This window comes from Solanum lycopersicum, chromosome 3 (assembly GCF_036512215.1).
Source record: "Solanum lycopersicum chromosome 3, SLM_r2.1".
Taxonomy (NCBI): Eukaryota; Viridiplantae; Streptophyta; class Magnoliopsida; order Solanales; family Solanaceae; genus Solanum; species Solanum lycopersicum.
The window spans coordinates 49,810,915-49,830,724 of NC_090802.1; the positions used below are offsets into that span (position 1 = coordinate 49,810,915).

The 19,810-nt window shown below is 34.2% G+C and overlaps 1 protein-coding gene and 1 long non-coding RNA gene across 3 annotated transcripts; one reads left to right on the forward strand and one right to left on the reverse strand.

Moving 5' to 3' along the window:
* The first annotated feature begins 3,942 nt into the window (after window positions 1-3,942).
* Window positions 3,943-18,621, forward strand: LOC101258444 (protein DEFECTIVE IN MERISTEM SILENCING 3). 2 transcript variants are annotated; one of them, XM_010319718.3, is made up of 8 exons: window positions 3,943-4,139; window positions 8,865-9,002; window positions 9,238-9,352; window positions 9,764-10,001; window positions 10,819-11,010; window positions 11,108-11,428; window positions 12,217-12,439; window positions 18,251-18,621. In XM_010319718.3, the coding sequence occupies exons 1-8, from the start codon at window positions 4,098-4,100 to the stop codon at window positions 18,293-18,295; spliced, it is 1,314 nt and encodes a 437-aa protein (XP_010318020.2). In that variant the 5' UTR covers window positions 3,943-4,097; the 3' UTR covers window positions 18,296-18,621. The 2 variants fall into 2 exon arrangements, with proteins under 2 accessions (XP_010318020.2, XP_004234969.2); XM_004234921.5 differs by having other exon boundaries at window positions 3,945-4,145.
* LOC138347245 (uncharacterized) lies at window positions 17,792-18,341 on the reverse strand. The gene is made up of 3 exons (XR_011220023.1): window positions 18,201-18,341; window positions 18,082-18,129; window positions 17,792-17,973 (listed from the first exon to the last, which is right to left on the reverse strand). It is a non-coding gene; the product is annotated as an uncharacterized lncRNA (long non-coding RNA).
* Window positions 18,622-19,810: the final 1,189 nt, after the last annotated feature.

Here is a 19,810-nt window from a genome sequence, read left to right on the forward strand (position 1 = left end):
GTGAAGAAGAATTATTATTTTTTTGTGATAGATGAATATTTAGGAACAACACCATGCATCCAAATCCCTCGTGTTAAAGAAATTGATATTCTTCACTTCAAAGATTGTCAAATCCATGAAAATAATGCATATGGAGAAACCAATTAAGCACCGACAAGAAAAGTTGACAATATGTTTCAATAGCTTTGAAAATATCTCTTTAAACTATTTTCCGAAAAAAGTAAGGGCCATTAAATTACACATGTTCCTTCACATAAGTTAAAAGAGAAGAAAAAAAATCAAAACTCAATAAGTATACAAATTACAACAATTAAATAACTTTTGAGGAGAATATATAGAGAGAGAAAATTGTGAAAAGAAATTCATTATCGTTCAAAAATTAGTTGCTAAATCACATATAAAAAAATATGAACATACTCACATGTCATATTTAAATTTCATACGCACGAAATCGTGAATAACCTGGCTCCACCTATTCATCATATAAAAAAACTTTATAGCCAACAATTAATGTTCATGTGAGAAAAATTTAAAGTCTCTTGTAGACATTCGCGTGATAATTTCTTGAAAATATTATTTTGAAAAATTTTAAGTGATTACAATTATTAAAGGAAAAATTTCTTTGAACATATAACCAAAAAGACTAATATACGTTCTCATTCAAAGTATGAAACATCTAATGGAGCATAAGCTAAATTTGATGTGTTAGCCTTGATATGGAATATAAAACATAATCAGCAATCAAAACTATAAATAAAGAATATTTATAGATAAATTGGAAATTTTTTCCAGGATTTAAATACTACTTAAATTAAGAAAAGAATTAGGTTAAAAAGCCCCAAAACAAGATAAAATAGATAAGTAGCATTTCAAACTTTTCAGAAGTGTCATATAAGTGGATTTAAGATTCTCTTTTATATGAAATTATTCGTATTTCGCAGAAATTTATATAGCTAAATTTATAAAATAATACTTAAAATCTATCCGACGTTAAAACTAAAACGCTAAATTATCTTACATATAAGATTACATAATAACAAACATTTATAATGTAAAAAAAAAAAAGAGAATTATTATAACTTATCATCTATCTTTAATAACATAAATATAAATTAATTAGTGTAAGATAGATTTTCGAGGGAGTTAACATTTAGAGCTCTTCTATAACTTTAGATTTTTAAATTCGTTAAAGTTGAAAATTTATCAAAAAGTGGATGCCAAAACTTTTCGTCCTTGTTTTATTATTAATAATAGAAACACTTTATTTACTCTTTTTGTCTTACATTACTTGGTCCTTATTTACTCAAGAAACTTATCTTAAAGAAATCTTTAATTAAAGGTATATTTTTAAAAATTCTATTTATTTATTTTAATTATTACTTTTCGTCCTAGCTATTAATATCAAGGTTGGAACGGAAAAATACAATAAAACTTTAATAATTTCAATAATTGAAACAATTTTAATATATGAGGTAAGTAAATATAAAACAGAGGGAGTAATTTCATTTCACGTACGATAAAATGTCATAAATTAAGTAAAATTTAGCAATGAATTTCAAATTATAAATTATATGTCATCTAAAATTTTAAATTTCAATTACATAATAACAATCAATTTGTATGATTCGCCTAAGCTAAGCATAAGAAAAATAAGTTATAACCTAACATGAATATTGTTCAAGCAAACATACCATGAACCCTAATACATTGTTTTTTTATTTTATTATTAAAGCCTCAAAACGAGCTCAATCTATCAAAATTCTGATTTATTAGTGAATATGAGTTAGGGGTGTACATGATTGGGTTGTTCGGGTTTTTCAAATATCAAATTAAATTATTCGTGTAAAAATTTTAAATTTATAAACCAAACCAAACTAATAAAATTCAGAATTTTTCGGGTTTTTCAACCTCAGGTTGGTGATTTTTCAAATTCCAAATCAAACCACTGTGTCAATTTTTTTTAAATTTATAAATCAAACCAAACTAATAAATTTTGAATTTTTCCAGATTCTTGAATTTTTTGGTAAAGTTCGCATACAAACATATAATTTACTTGTGCTCCAAATATTTCTTTACTCCAACCAAAATACAATTATATAAGGTGATACTTAGAAAAAAAAAACACAAAATATGAGATGAGTATGATGACACAAAAATATTTAATAAAAAAAATAATAATGAAATCGTCATATAAAATAAATAATGTAAAATTATAATGAAAACAATCATAATCTAAAAGTACTAAATCATGCTAAAATAAATTTAATAAGTATTAGTAACATTACTAAATATTTAAGAAAAATAAAATTAGATTATGTATTTTAGTTGTCTAAACCAATTTAAAACTAAAGAACAAATATTCTATATTATTCTCATTCTTAGTTTTGAATTGATTTTCTTTTTGCATTAGTATTAATTTGATTTTGATTTAAGTTTTACTATAATTATCAATATCTATGAACTATAATATTTATTAGACCATTCCGAATTCTAAATTTTAAACTTGAAATAATATATTAAAAGATAAAAACTATGAATTAGTATAAGAAATTTTTTAAAATGATATAAAGTAAATATTTTTATGTATAAAATAAAATTTTAATATTATATATATATAATGTCGGGTTAGTTTGATCTCGGTTTGATTTTTACCAGTTAAAACCAAATCAAACCAAATATAGTTGAATTTTTTTCGATTTGACTCGATTTACGATTTGATTCAATTTTGTACACCCGTAATACGAGTTTTTATCGATGCTCATGTTGTGATATAAAAATTTAGATAAACTGAGTTGAAAAGGTTAATCCTATGAGCCGACTTTGAAACTATATAAAATTTTCCTTGAAAATAAATTTACTCATAGGATAATGAACTCAAATTAGAAGGTTTATCGAAAACGAAGTTTAAATCGACTCTCAAATCATAAAAAAAGAAATTCAAATTACATGTAAAAAACAAACTTCCAACTCTTTATGTTCATACATGATTCAAACGACAAAATCAGTGATATATCAATGAGAAATTACCAAAACGGAACTATAATCTTACAAGCACAATGATATTTCAAAAAACTTTAAAATCTCTCCGTTTTGAGCTAAAAAACTCCCAAATAAACATAAAAATATCCAAATTTGACAATACATTTTTGTTTGTCTGAATGCCAAGCATTTTTCGTGAGTGTGAACCAACGAACCAACCTAGACTCTCTCAAAAGCAATCATATCCCTCTAAATGTGATGAATAATGTGACATGGTCCATTAACTCTTCTTCGTGAGCGCTCTGAAAAATACTTCTACGCAAATATGACCAAAGCTTCACAAATACGAAGAACGATTTGATCTGCACAAATTCGTTTGAGACCTCTTGAATATGAATTAATGTGCAACTCGATGATAAAAAACATTTTGTGCATGTTCGAATCATCAAATTACCATTCGAAAATTATTTTACAAAATGTTAACGTGGTCCACTCTAAACTTATAAAAAGACTAGAACAATGCTAAAGGGTCCAAATCTTCCCCGAACCTCTTGGAAATCGTGTGAATTTTTTATACGAGTCAGAAGTTTAAATTTAAACCTAGCAAAATCATCGAAACTAGTATTTGACCTCATTAATTTCAAATAGTGATTTGATCTAACTTTCAAAACGAAAAGAATTAACCTAAAATATATTCAATCATCTCAAATATCACATCATCCTTCCTCTCAAGTTATAAAACGCTATACAATTATTAGACAGCCAACCAAGGAATTGAAAAATTATTTTTAAAACTTTTATTATGAATTATCTGACCTAAATATAGATCTAAATTATGACGGACTAAAATAAACTAACTAATAAATAAGCATATCAATAATTAAATTAAATATAAGTATCTTGCTACTTTTGATGCTTCTAGAATAATAATAATAAATAATTTTTTTTGAATATTTTGAACACGTGTAGAGTGTGAGTTATTAGCTTTCTGACCAAATAAATGCCAAAAACGCCTACATTTCCGAAGCCCTATATTCACTTTTCTGTCAGAACTCCTCCACTCTTCCCCCCTTAACGGCGATACTCTCACTCTTCTCGGAATCTCCGGCGACCCAACAATGGACGGCGGCCAACGGAGAATGTCCATAGACAATGAGAAGGTTCAGGTTCTCTCTTTCCCTCTTCCCTCCTCCTATGTTTTTACCTTGCTTGTTTAGTGAATTAACTGAGTTTTGTACTCAATTGAAATTCTCATTCTGTCAATCGAGTTTTAGGATAAGTGATATAAACCATAGAAACACTTATGAATGCTAATGGGAACCGATTAAGCCTTCATGCAGCTGTTCTGATAAAATCCTTTGTCAACTTCGATGCTCATTTGACTGTTAGTTTAAGGAATCAGGGAATTTAGGGTTCTAGTTAGAGATTCATATGATAATCAACTATACATCATGCTTACGTTGGAAGGAGTATGTTAGGATCTAGTGGAAATGGAAATTTTACAAAGCAAGAGCGGTGAGGTGAAACCGTGTTATGCTTTTCCTTTAAAGAAAAGATCTCTAATAAGATCCACCACCAGTTCCTTTATCGCCCTGCTTTATTGATCCTCAAGCCTTTTCAATTTTTAGCTTCCCTTTCCTTTTTAGAGCAAGTGATCTTTTTCTTTTCACGCACTAAAAATTAAAATGAGTTAAAATATCCTTGAGTGAGGATCCAGGGTCTGGGAAGCCTCAGGAAGAAGTAAATCTGATGACTTCACTAGGTAGGGATGACAACTGGGTGGAGCGGGTTTTGTCTAATGCAGGGTGGGGTTGGTTTGACTTTATGTGGGGTAGGCCGGGACGGGGCGTTTGGAACTCTTTTGAAAAGAAATAATGCTGGTGCTGGGCAGGTTGCGGGTTCTTTCTCTTAATTCCATCCCTGTAAACATAGCTTCATTTTCCTTGAATAAACATAATATGTTATATGATAGTTGAAACTAATTAAAAATGAAATATAAAATCAAAATTGATTTGAAGTCCATATATAGCTTAAGTGCTCAAATTCAAAATATTTGATAGACTTCTGATATTCATAGAATGGTACTAATTAGTAGTTAGTTTGAGGCAGGTTCACAACTCTTAGTATTTAAAAATCACAATAAACATACTCATATAAATAGAAAAAAATTATTTTCTTAATTCGATTAATTTGACATATTTTCTCTTGCTGCAAAAATATTTTTATAATTTCATTGTACACTGTAACAAAATGATTAGCAGAAAGAGAAACAAAGAAAAACAGAATAGGATGCAAATTAAATGTTTCTGAAACTAGGAACGATAATGAGAGAAAACTATTGCTTGATTTAGTGTTTCATTCGATGGTTGATGTCTTTATTGATTTTGATTGTTTTTTTAAAAAAACGTTCTTTCTAAAACACACGAGTTATTGAATTCTTATAAATTAAATAGGATCTCAAAACAGTAACTATATTAAATAGTATCTGGATAGGTGAAAAAGTGAATTGAAATATTCAAATTTGAGGCAAGTTATAATTGCATGATTTAGACAAATAAAAATGAGAATAATTAAGTGGGGCCGGGTATATGCGGGACAGGTTTATGTGGGTCGGGGCTGAGCGGGTTGAAAATGCTAAAAAATGTTATGCGGGGCGGGGCGGCTTGCAGGGCAAGCTCAACCTGCCCCGCACCGCCCTTTTGCCACCCCTATCACTAAGACAATAAATCAGAATATGGTGGAACACAGTGTCTTTGGATTCTGGTCGACTGTAGCGAATGAAAGGAACTCTAGATGTTTTGAAGACAAAGCAAACTCCATACAGCAACTTTAACTGTACACTTCTGTCATCTTTTTCGGTGCTAGGAAGAATTTGTAAATGAAGCAGAGTCAATACTTTGCACCTTAGAATCCCAACAAGATTAAAAAGGGATTGTTCTTTTGGTTTTTACACACCTATACCTGTACATTTTTCAGCACTTTGTTGGTGCTTTTGTAATAATGAAATAACATTTTCTATAGAAAAGAATATGGAAGAGAAATATAGAATGAAGGACAAAAAGTATTACATGGTTGGACAATCAGACCTACATCCACAAGTGGAGAGGAGCAATTCACCATTTCAGTGATGGCTATTAAGAGTAAAGAAGAGCTAACACTCTAATAATCTCAGGAAGATCTAGAAGATAAAATAACCTCACATAATACTGTCACAAAATGCTCACAAAGAGGTTTACTCTTGGGCTCCTTTTTGGCATTCCAAATCCTCTGAACTTCTCATCCTTGTGTAAGGCGTTGAAGGCTCTTGACATGCATTTAGCAGCTATGATAAATAAAGTTGCTTCACTTCCCTAGTAGATTTAAAGTAACCCTGTGGCTTACCATTCATTAGAATAAAATACCTATTGTTAGAGATTTTTCTGTATACCACGTCAATTAGCTAATCTCCAAAACCCATTTTTAGGTTCCTTGTAAATTTTGCTATAGGATTAAAGATCTTCTTGGTACTCTCCACAATTGTAATTAGGAACCTGTAACTTGTTGTGGCAGGTTCTGATTTTTGTTTTGGAATAGAATACAAGTTGTTACCTTCTAAAAAAACAGAAAAAAAACCCATAAAACTCGATCATATGCTTTGTCATGTCCAGTGTATCATTGTTGGGTTACCCTTTATCTTAACATCATGCACAATTTTTTTGTACTAATAATATATTCTCAACTATGCTTCTTCCTTCCATAAAACCTGCTTGCTGGAGAGATGATTGTTGGCAGTAGGTATACCAGTCTTTCATCATTCATGTATGGTCTTGGAGAAAATCTTTCATGTGAGTGAGGTTGCTCAAACTGATCTGAAAAGGTCACAATATCCATTTTGGGCAATAACACGAGATTTATGCATGTGACAGTGACATGTCCCGGTAATTTATGTCATGGAAGTAAAAGTGCATCATTGTGAGCACATCTGTTTCAATTATGTACGAACAGTATCGGTAGAGCTTCCAGTGAAACCATGTGGACCACCTGAACTATCTACATTTAGACTTATAACAACTCTTCACATCTTCTATCTCTGGAATTTCATGAATCTAATTATTCAGTTCTGCATTAATCAGTTGAGGTATATGATTCAGTATCATCTGAAAGTTTGTTGGAATGTGATCCTCAACAATAAATATGTGTAAAATGTTATAGCCTCCTGCATGATATCCTCCTCCTTATCCAGCAAGTTTTCATTAGGATCTTTAATCTTCTTGATTTGTAGTTTATTTTTCTTATCAGTTACATGAGAATGAAAGAACTAGGTGGTCTATTCACCATTTTGAAACCACTGCATTCCAGCTTTTTGCTTCCAAAACTTTTTCACCATATCATAGAATTTTAGCAGTTCAGCTTGTATATTTTTGTAGCCTCTTCCTGTTTCCATGGGTGGGATTTGGTTCAAATTCCAGCTCATGGACCTTAACTACTACTTCTAGAGTTTGCTATCTGTTTGAGTGTGTCACCATATAAATTGCTACTCCTTTTAGACAATGCCTTGCTGACCTTCTTCAAATTATTATGTACAATAACCATACGGTCTGGACCAAAGTTCCTTGACCAATTCTGTCTGACTACCTCCCAGAATGTCTCATGTTCCACCCAAAAATTCTTAGTTACTCTACTATCCTCTTTGTAATGCGTTAAGAGAGGTGCATGATTAGATCCTTGCTTAATTAAATGTGCCACTTCAAGGTTAGGAAACATACTCATATCTGATTATGCAAACATTTATCCAGTCTTTTAGAAATGCAAGTTTCATCTGATCTACCATTCAATCAAGGAGCATGCTACCAGTGAAGTGACTCCCATATCTGATAATTGGCATTCCTTTAGGCAGCAAGAAGTCTTCATTTTCAGCCCACCAAATCTATGATATTCATCCACAAGCACATTAAAATCTTCCCTTACCAACCAAGGAGTTCATATATGAGTAGATTGATCATAAAGTGCATCTCAAAGTTCTATTCTACTATCTCTTGTCATTACTAGCATATTTCTGTAATCTGAGTCGATTGTAATGTTAATACCTGGTCCATGTCCATCATTGTTTCAACTTGAAATCCATCTATCACAAACACCTAGATTTTCCCCTTGATATTATGCCTTTTTGTTCCCATTATTAATCACTGTCTGTACTACGTGTCTAACATGTTTAAAAGGCTCCATCAGAACTATAAAGTTGAAGTATTTTTGTCTATTCATCACGGCAACTCTTTCAAAGGCATGTTGAGTTTTTACCAACTTTATATTTATTAGTGAATTATTCATTGGTGAGTAGCTTTGGCACCTGCAAACCTTGCTTGCTTGCACGCTCCTTGCTGGCTTAGGAGGCACACTCTTATCTCTGGTTGCTTTTGTTTGTCTGTTTTCTTATGCTCTACTCCTGCCTTCTTGAACTCTTCTGCCAGTTACTCAGGTGGGTTTCTCCTCTGATGGTGCAACATCAGGATTTTTTTCATTGATAACATCCACAAATTTATTATCCTTCTCATAATGTATCATTTTCCCGTTATGATCCTAGATTTCTCCCGTGTCTTGTTTCTCTTGTTCCTGCTTGTCATTATTTTGCGTTAGCTCCCTCAGGCTTTGAATTATCAATATCAACGACACCATTGATATCTTTGTTCAACCTTCATAATATATTTTCAGAAGGGAAGTATGTTTTATGTTCCCTCTATAAATGAAACAAAGATAAAAAATATTGGCAAGTACAATTTCCCCTTTACTATTACTTTTTACACTTTATATATGGTGAGAACTCTAGGACCTTAAAATAGACACTTGTTGATCTTTTCTTAATAAGCAACTCTAATAAACTGATGTTTGCTTTTACGTTTCTTTTCCAGCTGCCAATCAGTCCTAAGGCATTAGGTGTGCATGATCCATCGCTCAATCAAGTAGGCCACAGTAATTCCCCCACTTTTGCTGCCAATCGTGATCCAATACAAAATGGATCTGCTGAGGCAGTCATCTGCAATTCCAAGGTTGTTAAGATTATGAAAGATATCTGCCTAGTTTATTTTATTTCATTCATGGATGTATTACGCACAATAGTCTTGATAGGAGGTATAGATATGTGTACTTATATCCATCATTTGAGATGATATCATGATAATGCACATGATAATATATTGTGTAGTAGATGGGTCAAATTTTTTTTTGAGAATGATAACTTAGTAGATGGGTCAATTTCATGACTCTCTCATTTAATTTTTGCAGAAACTTGAGGATGCAATGCAGGAGTTTGGTCTTAAAATTAAGCACCATGAAGATAATGTCAAATACTTGAAGGCTGTGAAGAACGAGTTGGATGATTCAATTTTGGATATACGAGGTACTGTTTACTTCTTTCCAAGTTAATTAGGTGTGCTGTAAAATGCATGTGCAAAATTTTAGAAGGTTACTGTAGCTATTTTGTTTTTAAGTATCCTAGAACATAATGCTTGTACTCTGTCTTTATGGGAAGGAAACAATCAAAATTTATAAGATTTTCATATCAAGGGACGTTTTTGTCATTTCAAGTAAATATGGATTTTGTGATGCCTATACCACAAAATATCATCCATCGGCTTGTTTGAGTAACAGAGGCCTAATATATTGTTCATGGGTTTAATGTTGTGTATTGCCTTTTTAGAAGCACTCCATGTAGACTATAATATTCACTTTAACAGTTTCTCTTTCCCTTTTTGCATATGCCTTGCACTGTTCCCTAATTTTGATTTCTTGTGCTTGTGGTGTATTGTAGTTGCTCTTGGCACGACTAAATCAGCAAGTGAAACTGGTTCTGAAAATAAGGAATCTTCCAATGGGCAGAATGAGGAGGAGACCATTGAACAAATCTTAAGTTTTGATAAATCTGCAGCTGCCATCTGTGTCCAGCTGCAAAAGCGTAGTGGAGCTCAGATTACACAGATTCCATTTATGAAGGACATAATAGGAATTGTTGCTTTGCTTGGGAAGGTCGATGATGATAATCTCAGCAGGTTAGTTCAACATAGCATCCAGTAATTGCTGGTGTTCTCTACAAAATATAGATAAAGTAGAAAAAAGAATAAGCTGTTCTTTGAGTCCACTTCATATGCTAGCTCTCTACAGCCATGTTCAAGAAATTATAGCATTTGTTCACTCTGTCCCAATCAAGATGACAGTATGTGGCTGCATGAAGGTGAAGACTTTTTTGAACCTGTGTGTGAAGGTGAAGACTTAAGACATAAAGTTTGATATGTTCTGGTCTTTGAATCCGTCACAGGTATACTTAAGAGTGATTAGGGTTTGGACGTTGCGAATTAGGATAGAAGGTTCGTTGGTAGTTGAACATCTCTCACTTTCTTACGAGATAGGCTTGGTGGTCGTACCAACTATATTATTAATAATAATAATAATAATATCTATATTTTACTTTTGTCCTCTCACTGGTTATCTTCTTGTGATTAAAACTTTTGAACCTTCACTTTGTAAAATTGACCTTGGAATAACCCCTTAGCATGTGACACACTTTTCTGTATGATAATGAGCATCTCTTTGCTTAAATTAGGTCTTGCCGTGACGCAGGAGTTAGAATCTGAATAGTTCTCTGCATTTTGAGAATATAAGATGAAAGAAGCATGGCATTTAGAGATTGTTAGAGTGGGTTAAAGTCCCACTATGGACGTGTAGTTTGCATATATGGACTTGGGCAATCCCTCCCTCATAAGCTATATTTTGGGGTTGAGTTAGGGCCAGATGCCATATCTTTACCAAAGAAGTTATGTAAGTTCACAGTATTATGACTGACATTTGTATTATAATCTTGAAATTCAGATCTCTCTCGGATTATCTTGGGCTCGAAACCATGTTAGGAGTTGTTTTCAAGACGCGTGATGGAGTTAAAGCACTGGAAACATATGATAGGGAAGGTCGTATAAATAAAAGTTCTGGTTTTCATGGACTTGGAGCTTCAATTGGGAGACCCTTGGATGACAGATATCTCGTAATCTGTCTTGAGGACTTAAGGTTTGATATTTTGATGATCTCTTCTTGCAAATGCTACTCATATTCTTTAGCACTTCTTTACTCTCTTTTCTTTTTCCTTTTTGAATTATTGTTTTAGACCATACACTGGTAAATTTATTGCTGATGACCCTCAGAGGAGGCTTGACATAAAGAAGCCAAGATACCTCAATGAGGAAACTCCTCCTGGTTTTCTTGGTTTTGCTGTCAATATGATCAATATCGACACTGCGAACTTATATTGTGTCACAAGCACTGGTTATGGCCTGAGAGAGACCCTCTTCTATAGACTCTTCTCACGTTTGCAAGTATACAAAACAAGGGCTGACATGCTGCAGGCACTACCTCTTATAGCTGATGGAGCCATATCGTTGGATGGTGGGATCATAAAGAGTAGTGGTATATCCTCCCTAGGCGAGAGGTAAAGAGGCTAGTCTTAAATAACGTCATTGTTTTATTCTTAACTTTTTCTTTCTTTCATAGTTCAACTTGTTTGTGAAGATACCCTAAAGAATTTATTGCCTATTAACTTGTTCCTTTTTGAGTATCAAGTAATATACTTGATCTCTAACTTTGCGCCTTAGTTGGAAATCTGATGTTATTTTGTGACCATGTTGCTTGACCTTTGTGGAGTGTAGTAGTTCGACCTTTCACTAACTTCCTCTTTCAATCTGCATAGAATAGTGTATGAAATCATGTTCTTCTCTTTCTATGTTCATTTCAAATGATTAACAGACCATTGGCATCTTTAATGAATCATTATTCTTTTTTAAAAAGGGGGGGGGGGGGTGTCTACAACACATTTTAGAAGTTAATCAGGAAACATTATCTATAATATTATATTCTGGTGGAGGAGTTTTCAGGATTTATCACGTTCAGAGTCTAACACAACTTTAGATTTACCTAAATGATGTTTGTCAATTATTGATATCTTAATCTCACTGTCTCCTAGGAGTTGTTCTTAATCCTACTCCTATGTTCATATATCATATGTATTTGAGTTTGTATGTTTATATATTAGATGTATTTGAATTTGCAGCACAATTTATTTTTCTTGTTGATTGCTTCATTGAATCATTATCCTCTCTACCTTCCCAAGGTAAGGGTAAGGCTGCCCAGACCCCACTTGTGGGATTTCACTGGATGTGTTGTTTGTTTGTGTTGCATCACTGAACCATTTGGATTCTGTCTTTCTCATGTACATTTTAGGGAAGTCAAGATCAAATTTCCAATGAGTTCTGGAAGGCCGAATGTACCTGAAAACTATTATGAGACTGAGATCCGGTTGAAGGAGCTGCAGTGGAAAAGGGCAAGATTTGTGGATGATTTACAGAGAGAACAAACATTACTGGACCATGCAAAGTTCAACTTTGAAATAAAGAAACAAGACTTTGTCAAGTTTCTTGCACGAAGCTCATCCTATGCTTCAGCGGTAATATTTTGTGTTTCTAGTTAGACTATGCATGCTAATCAATGATTTATTTGTAATAATTTGTGTTGTTGATGCCAAGCAGATTAAGTCATCTCTGGGTTGGTTTAGGTAGCTTGAGGATTTCTAACTTGATCCTCGTTGCCCTTACATCCTGCTTTAATTGATTGACGATGTCATTTGATACTGCAAGCTATGCTTAAATTTTATCATGCTAGCAGGGAACTCTGCATGGAAAGAGATGCTATTTTTTTCCCCTTTTTAGAACTTTAAAGCTTGTGCTTGCTTTTGTATGCCTGCTGCAGATGTTCTCTTTGAGCAGTCCAAAGATGTAGAGATATAGGAAGTAAAGTGCCTTTTTTTTTAGTTCAAGCCATTACCTTAGTTGTGGGCCTGAGGTGTGGGGGGTTTTTGCTTGAACCCGACCATGTTAATTAAATATCAAAAATATGAACCCAACAAGAAGGGGACATGGAACCTTGCCTCAAGTCTACAAGAAAAGATTGCACAACAATCTTCCTAGGATAGGAAGTAGCCTACAAACAATCATTTCCAAATATCCAAAAAGAACTTAAATTAACAAAGAAGTTACATTTTTCATTAACCATTGGTAATTTTTGCTACAACAATTTCGTGAGAAAAGGACGATAGTTTTTTTCTTGGATGCAGTAAAACTGTCCCTTTTCAATTGAAGATGTTCATATTCTAACCTCATTACAGGTGAGAGAGAACACATCTGCTTCTAGTCTGTGAATGTGAATAGCTCTTTCGGACAACTGACCAGTTCCTTCTTGTTTGGAGGTGCTAATAAATTTCCTATTTCCCCATCTACTGTTCCTGATAGTCTCTGAATAGGGAATGTCTTTGTTTGTCAATCTTGAATTGAATGTCGATGGTAGAGAGGCATTTATGAATCTGCCTATCTTGTTAGCAATTGTCTTCCACCCAACATTAAAAGTTAGTCAGGGATGACAAGTGCAAGAATTCGTGCACGGAGGTTTGGCATCTACATATTTGCTTCCTTGTATTTGGAGTCCTCTAGTAGCAATATATGAAATTTTGGACATTGTTAGGCAAGACAAATGATAAGCTTGGGAAGGATCTTTTGCAGAACATACTGTAAAAGAATGGTCTAATTTATGTGCACTTCTGCTTTAGTAATTTGTTACAAGAGGAGACGTGGATAAATAGAAAATTTAGTAGTTCTGGTATTAAACAGTCAATATGTTGCGATGTTTTTCCCAATTCCTGCATCAAATTTGTCTGTTCTAAGCTTTTAGGGTCGAAAAACTGTTTTCTGCATAATGTTTTGATCTCCTAGTAATAGTGGTAAGAATTCATGAGAGAAAATATTGAAGAAATGAGTGGAATATATGTCAATGGTACCAAATGAAGACTAAGTAGATCAAATGAAGACCAAGTATATTTTTATTTTTTTTGATAAAGTTTAAGTTGTATTCTTCAGCTTAAGGTATGCTGGCTACCTCCAAAAAGTAACAAGCTAAGACCATAATTACATAGATCCTAGGAAATCTACCAACTGTTCTACTACGTCTATACCCTCTTCTTTACACCCAAAAAACATGTTAATGCAATTTTCTTCTACTTTCTGCATAGTGTTAGTAATAGTCTCATGACACCTAAGGTTTCTTTCTCTCCAAATAGCCCACCAGACACAAGTAGGTACTATAGACCATTGGGTGTTGCCCCCCCCCCCCCCCCCCCTCCTGACCTCATCCAACAGCTCAAAAGATCAGCAGTATGTTCTGGCCATTACCTAGGGCTCTTGAGAAATGCTGTAGACCATGCGCCACACCTGGACGGTAACCCTACAGTGTAAGAATAAGTGGCTGTTAGTTTCTTCCTTCTCATGACAAAAGAAACATCTGGAAACAATCTTGAAGCCTCTTTTCTTGAGTTTTCCGGAGTGAGACATGCCCTTCTGGTGACCAACCAGGTGAAGCATTTCACCTTGGTTGGGTTGTTGCCCTTCCGTATTTGTTTCCATGGACCATGAACTCCTCCAGAGTGAGTCATGACCTCTCTCTTATACAGTGTACACACAGAGAACTTGCCATCAGAGTCATGTTTCCATCTTATACCATCTGCTTCTGTAGTAAGGCCCGTGAATTCACCCAATTTGAGTAGCAGTTCAGCAATTCTATCCACTTCCCAATCATTTAGATTTCTCCTGAAGGTGAGGTTCCATCCTTGAGGGGACCAAATTTCAGCAATTGTACAAAAAGAAACGAGATCGGGGAAGACTGAGTTTATTAGACACTCTTGTCCAATCCACTTGTCCTTCCAAAAAAATATTTTGTTATCCTCTCCCACCTTGACCACCAAATTCACCTTTAGACTATCCCATAAATTTCTGATTGATCTCCAAACTGATACTTTTTACGTGCTATCTACTACATTAGACACCCACTCCCCAGTCTGCCCATACTTGTTGAGAATTGCTCCTCCATAATGCCTGATCTTCAACACGAATCTCCAAAGCCATTTAGAAAGTAGACTTTTGTTCTGGACCTTCAGATTTTATATGCGAAGACCCCCTGTTTTCTTGCTTACTAAGGTTGTCTGCCATTTAATTCAGTGTATTTTTTCCCCCCTTTGTTCCCCAACCATAGAAAATCACGCCTTAATTTATTCAACCTCTCTTCTACCTTTGCTGGTAAAGGGAAAAGTGACATAACATATGTAGGCAAAACATCCAGGACCGAATTGATCAGAGTGACTCTTCCTCCCAGAGATTAGATAGTTTGCCTTCCTATTAACCAACCTCTTCTCTGTCTTCTCAATGATTCCATCCCAAATCTCCAGCTCCTTGTGATTATTCCCCACAGGCATTCTGCATTCCCAGGTAAGTAGTTGGTAAGTGCTCTATCTTGCATTGCAAGATGCTTGCCAACATCTGAATATTTGCCACTTGACTTGGAAGATGCTGCTTTTCCCCCCAGTTCACAGCCAGTCCAGAGATGGCCTCAAAAATCACCAAAACAACTCTAATGTTACTAACTTGTGCTGTCTTTGCATCACAAAATATTAGTGTGTCATCTGCATATAAAAGGTGACTTATATGCAGATTGACCCCTGACTGATTACCAATGTTGAAACCCTTTATCCAGTCGTTCTGATTGACCACTCTAATCATACTGTTGAGACCCTCCTTAGCTAAAATAATTAGGAAAGGGAAGAGAGGATCTCCAACCAGCAGGTTCTCCATTAACAAGTATGGAGAACCTGACAGTTTTGATGCAAAAACCTATCCATTTAAGCCATTTGTCTCCAAACCTCTTCTGCCTTAGAATATTGAGTAGAAACTCCGAATTGACATGATCATATGCCTTTTCTATATCAAGCTTGCACATGATTCCTGGGATCTCTCCTTTAATCCTTGAGTCTACCCACTCACTTGCTATTAACGCGGCATCCATAATTTGTCTTCCTTGAATAACGGCCATTTGGTGATTGTTCTCTAATTTGCTTATCACTTTCTTTAATCTCTCCGCCAACAGCTTACCAAAGACCTTGTACACACCACTAATGAGACTGATGGGTCTGAAATCCCTAAGTTCCATAGCTCCTGTCTTCTTTGGGATTAGAGCCACATAGGTGGCGTTGAGACTCTTCCCTATTTTCATGGAATTGTCTCACTGCATTCATGAAGTCTGTCTTCAGTATCTCCCAAAAGTTTTGGAAAAAACTCATCGGAGAGCCATCTGGTCTGGGGGCCTTATCACTAGAACATGATTTTATGCGATTGAAAACTTCATCTTCCTCAAATTGCCTCTGCAGCCATACATTTTCCTCTTGTGTAATGTTTTCCGCTCCCTGTACATTAAATTCTGGCCTCCATTGTTCCGTTTTTATGTAAAGATTTTGATAGTAATTGATTATGGTTCCTTTAATTTCTTCTGAATCTGTTAATGTAACCCCTTCACCATCAGCTTGTCAATGGTGTTGAATCTTTTGTGTGCTGTAGCATCCAGTGAAAATACTTGGTATTTTTGTCTATGCAATTTAGGAAGATCTGGATAACAGGTCCCTGGTGTATTACCTGGACTGTTTGTAAAGAAGAAATTGGAGTTGTTCAAATGACGAACATAGCGATACTACATAGTATAAACTGTACATGTTTGTGAAACTAGCTTTTTACCATAGAATGCAAATGCCGAATATGTAGAATCTATTGAGGAATCCCATCCGCACTTGATTGGAAAAATAAGTACAGTCGGTCTTGTTTTGATTCGGGAAAAAATCTTTTTAAAAGGCATCTTAGCCTAAGAGGACTGAGAACTATAAGGCAAGCACAAACTGCTCCCACATACACTCATGATAAGGGAGGGTGGGGACAACCAGGCCACCACTTTTACCCTTAAGAGGCTAACAGGAAGTAAGCTTCACCCAGAATGTTACTCAGAATTCCTATCAAGGCCTTACCCTACTATTTATTTCCTAAATTCCTTTCACCTCAACTAGCTAACTCAAAACAAATTGAGTGTAGCCATGGATTCTTTTCTAGGACTTCAAGATATCTAGAGAGTAGAAGAGGAGAAGCTCCAATCAGAGTTCTGAGATCATTGCAAATATGATGCAACAAACTTGGAACCACACTCTCGGTGTGGAAGATAGGAATGAGCCTCTCGTCCTTAAATGAAAGGGAACTAACTGCGTGGGTCGCCCCCATAGCTTTGTATTCCTATAGGAAGTAGAATAGAAGAGTCTATCAACTATTTGTTGTTTTAGAAGGCTTAAATAAATGTGGATGCAAAGTAGTGTGTTTTGATTTGGGGTGTTCTTTGTCTTCTTTTAGTGGAGATCTATTACGATGCCTACTGAAGATAGACTCCTATCTATGCTCAATGTTATCAAAAGCAAAAAGCGCAAAAAAGTTTTAGGTTCCATTCGGGCTTAAGCTCAAAGTGCAAATAGAGCATGGATTTTAATGCAAAATGCTGCAAAGAGAGAAAAAAATACAATTATATATATGCTCAATTCAAGACTAATAATTATAAGTACGAATGACAATAAAAAAAACAAAGAAATTGAAAAAAAAATACGATAAAGTGAATATCAGTTGTTTAGTGTCACCTTTTCATAAGAGGTTCATTGACAAGGAAAAGTATGCCTTAGAATCTTGATGATGAAACTAAAGGTCAAACGCTCAACACGTATTGGGTCTCACTTCAGGGCTTAAGCGCTCTATGCCAACTATTTTGTTTGGCTTTATTAATTATGTTTGCGTGTATGGCAAAAACCCTGTTTGAAAATGTTGACTACTTATGCTATTATAATACTGATAAAGGCTTATTTGTATAAATGTGCTGAAAATTTTATTCTTTCCTTTTTTTTTTCTTTCTATAGTGGAGATAGTCGCACAAAATGACAGACATATTATTAAAGGACTTTACCTTTGCTTCCTTATCCTTGATAGCTAGATGTGAACCTTCACGAGTAGAGAAAAAGCACTTGGTCTATCTTGCACCCCTCATGCAAGACAAATGTATAATATGATATTGACTCTGATGGACCTAGTAGATTCCATATTGTTGTAAGCTTTTTGGCATAAAATGCAAGATGATTTGAACTCTATATAGAATCCATTACAGAGATGCAAGGGAGGTAGTCAATAGTCTTACCTACATATTTCTCCTTCACTGCTATTCTTTATAATAAGGTTATCCGTCCTTATAAAATGAAGAAGAGGATATCAGTTTACACTTTTGTTTTGACAGGATGTATTATTTACCAGTTGTACCTTATGAAGTTTTGCTCTCAATGTATGACCTATTGTCTCCGTGTGTGCAGCCTCAGTTTCCAGCAGGAGGGGAGCGGTCAACTCCGATATCATGATTGTGTGGGAACTTTGAGACCATTTATCAGTTGATTTGAAGCTTCAGCTTTTATTTTATATTCTGGATAATGACCTCTTGGATAATATGTGCAGTTTGGGTCAATTTCAGCATTAGGTGCAGGCTTATGCCAGTCTGATTCAGGTTTAGGTGAATTTTCATAGATGAGTGGTTGTTCGTTCATTCAGAACAGGTATACAGAAAATGTTCTATCAATTTACAGCATCGTACTAGTTACTGAACTTTCGCTTAACGTTAAGGTTGATCTGTATTGCAACTTGCATCCCCCCTCTTATTAGCTATTGATATCTAGTATCAGTTGACAAACTGGCTATGCTTATGATTGCGGGTTTGAGATGAATATGAATGTAGAAAAGTTAGGATTCATATATCTGAATTTTCTTTCTTATGTCGTCACAATTCCAATAGCAAATGAAGAAGATGAAAATGATTGACACCCTCCATCCTTTTCCTCTTCTTTATATTTATTGTGTTTATGAAAAAACTATGTAGTTGAAACTAAGATAAGAAAAGGCCAAATTGGACTTAGAGTAGATAATGGTTCTCTTTTTATTACCACTACTTTTACATATCAGAGGGGGGTTTCATGGGTTTACGTGAATCTATGCTCTCCTCTCTGAATCATATATTTTTTAAAAGATATTTAAATAGAGGCGTGAACCCACATTATATGTAGCATATAATAATACAATGATAATTGGGTACACCACGTTGAGAAAGACCAACCTCCTATGTACTGTAAAGGGGCCGGCCGCCCTACCTAAACCAATCATCATATCGGTATTTTTCTTAAGCGACACTCCTCCATGTGATTGGTAACACTTATAGGTGTTTCAATAATTTTTTTCTTTTGTTTTTTTTTTCAAAATTTTGTCCTCCATGTGATTGGTAACACTTTAGGTGTTTCAATAATTTTTTCTTTTTGTTTTTTTTTTAAAATTTTCAAGTGTGTTACATTGGATTTTTTTTTAAAAAAAAATAGCACTATAAATTTCTTATATAATTAAATCAAATGTGTATATTAAAATTTTAAACTAGGTGTTTTATATATGTTGAAGCTATAATTTTTAACATTTAATGGTTCGGGAATAAGAACTTAAAGGTCAAATCAATCAAATTTATATTTTAAATATATATTTTTTTTAATAGTGCACCCGTTCTTTCGAAATCCTAGATGCATCTGAGGAATCATATGTACTATGCATATTGATAATACTAGCAATGGAGAATTTGCATCTTTACTTTGAAATTTTAATTTTAAGCAATGGTCATTTGAAATCGCGCTAAAAAGAATTTTTAAAAATTTGAAATTGAAGTATGTAATAAAAATGCTTAAATTATATGTTTAGATGCTATATTGGAATGAGTTGTAGTTGAGTGTCCAATTAAAATTTGCTAGCAAATTTGGAGGTAGCATATAACCTTCTTATATTACACAAGGGTTAACTTAGCTCATGTCAAAAAAAAAAAGTTTGGGGTTATTATCACAAGTGCT

What these genes read in the sequence shown, in the direction of transcription:
- LOC101258444 (XM_004234921.5), top strand. Translation starts at nt 4,098, where the DNA reads ATGGACGGCGGCCAACGGAGAATGTCCATAGACAATGAGAAGGTTCAG. An exon ending in TTCAATTTTGGATATACGAG is followed by an intron (nt 9,353 to 9,763) that starts GTACTGTTTACT and finishes GGTGTATTGTAG; the next exon opens with TTGCTCTTGGCACGACTAAA. An exon ending in ATATCCTCCCTAGGCGAGAG is followed by an intron (nt 11,429 to 12,216) that starts GTAAAGAGGCTA and finishes TGTACATTTTAG; the next exon opens with GGAAGTCAAGATCAAATTTC.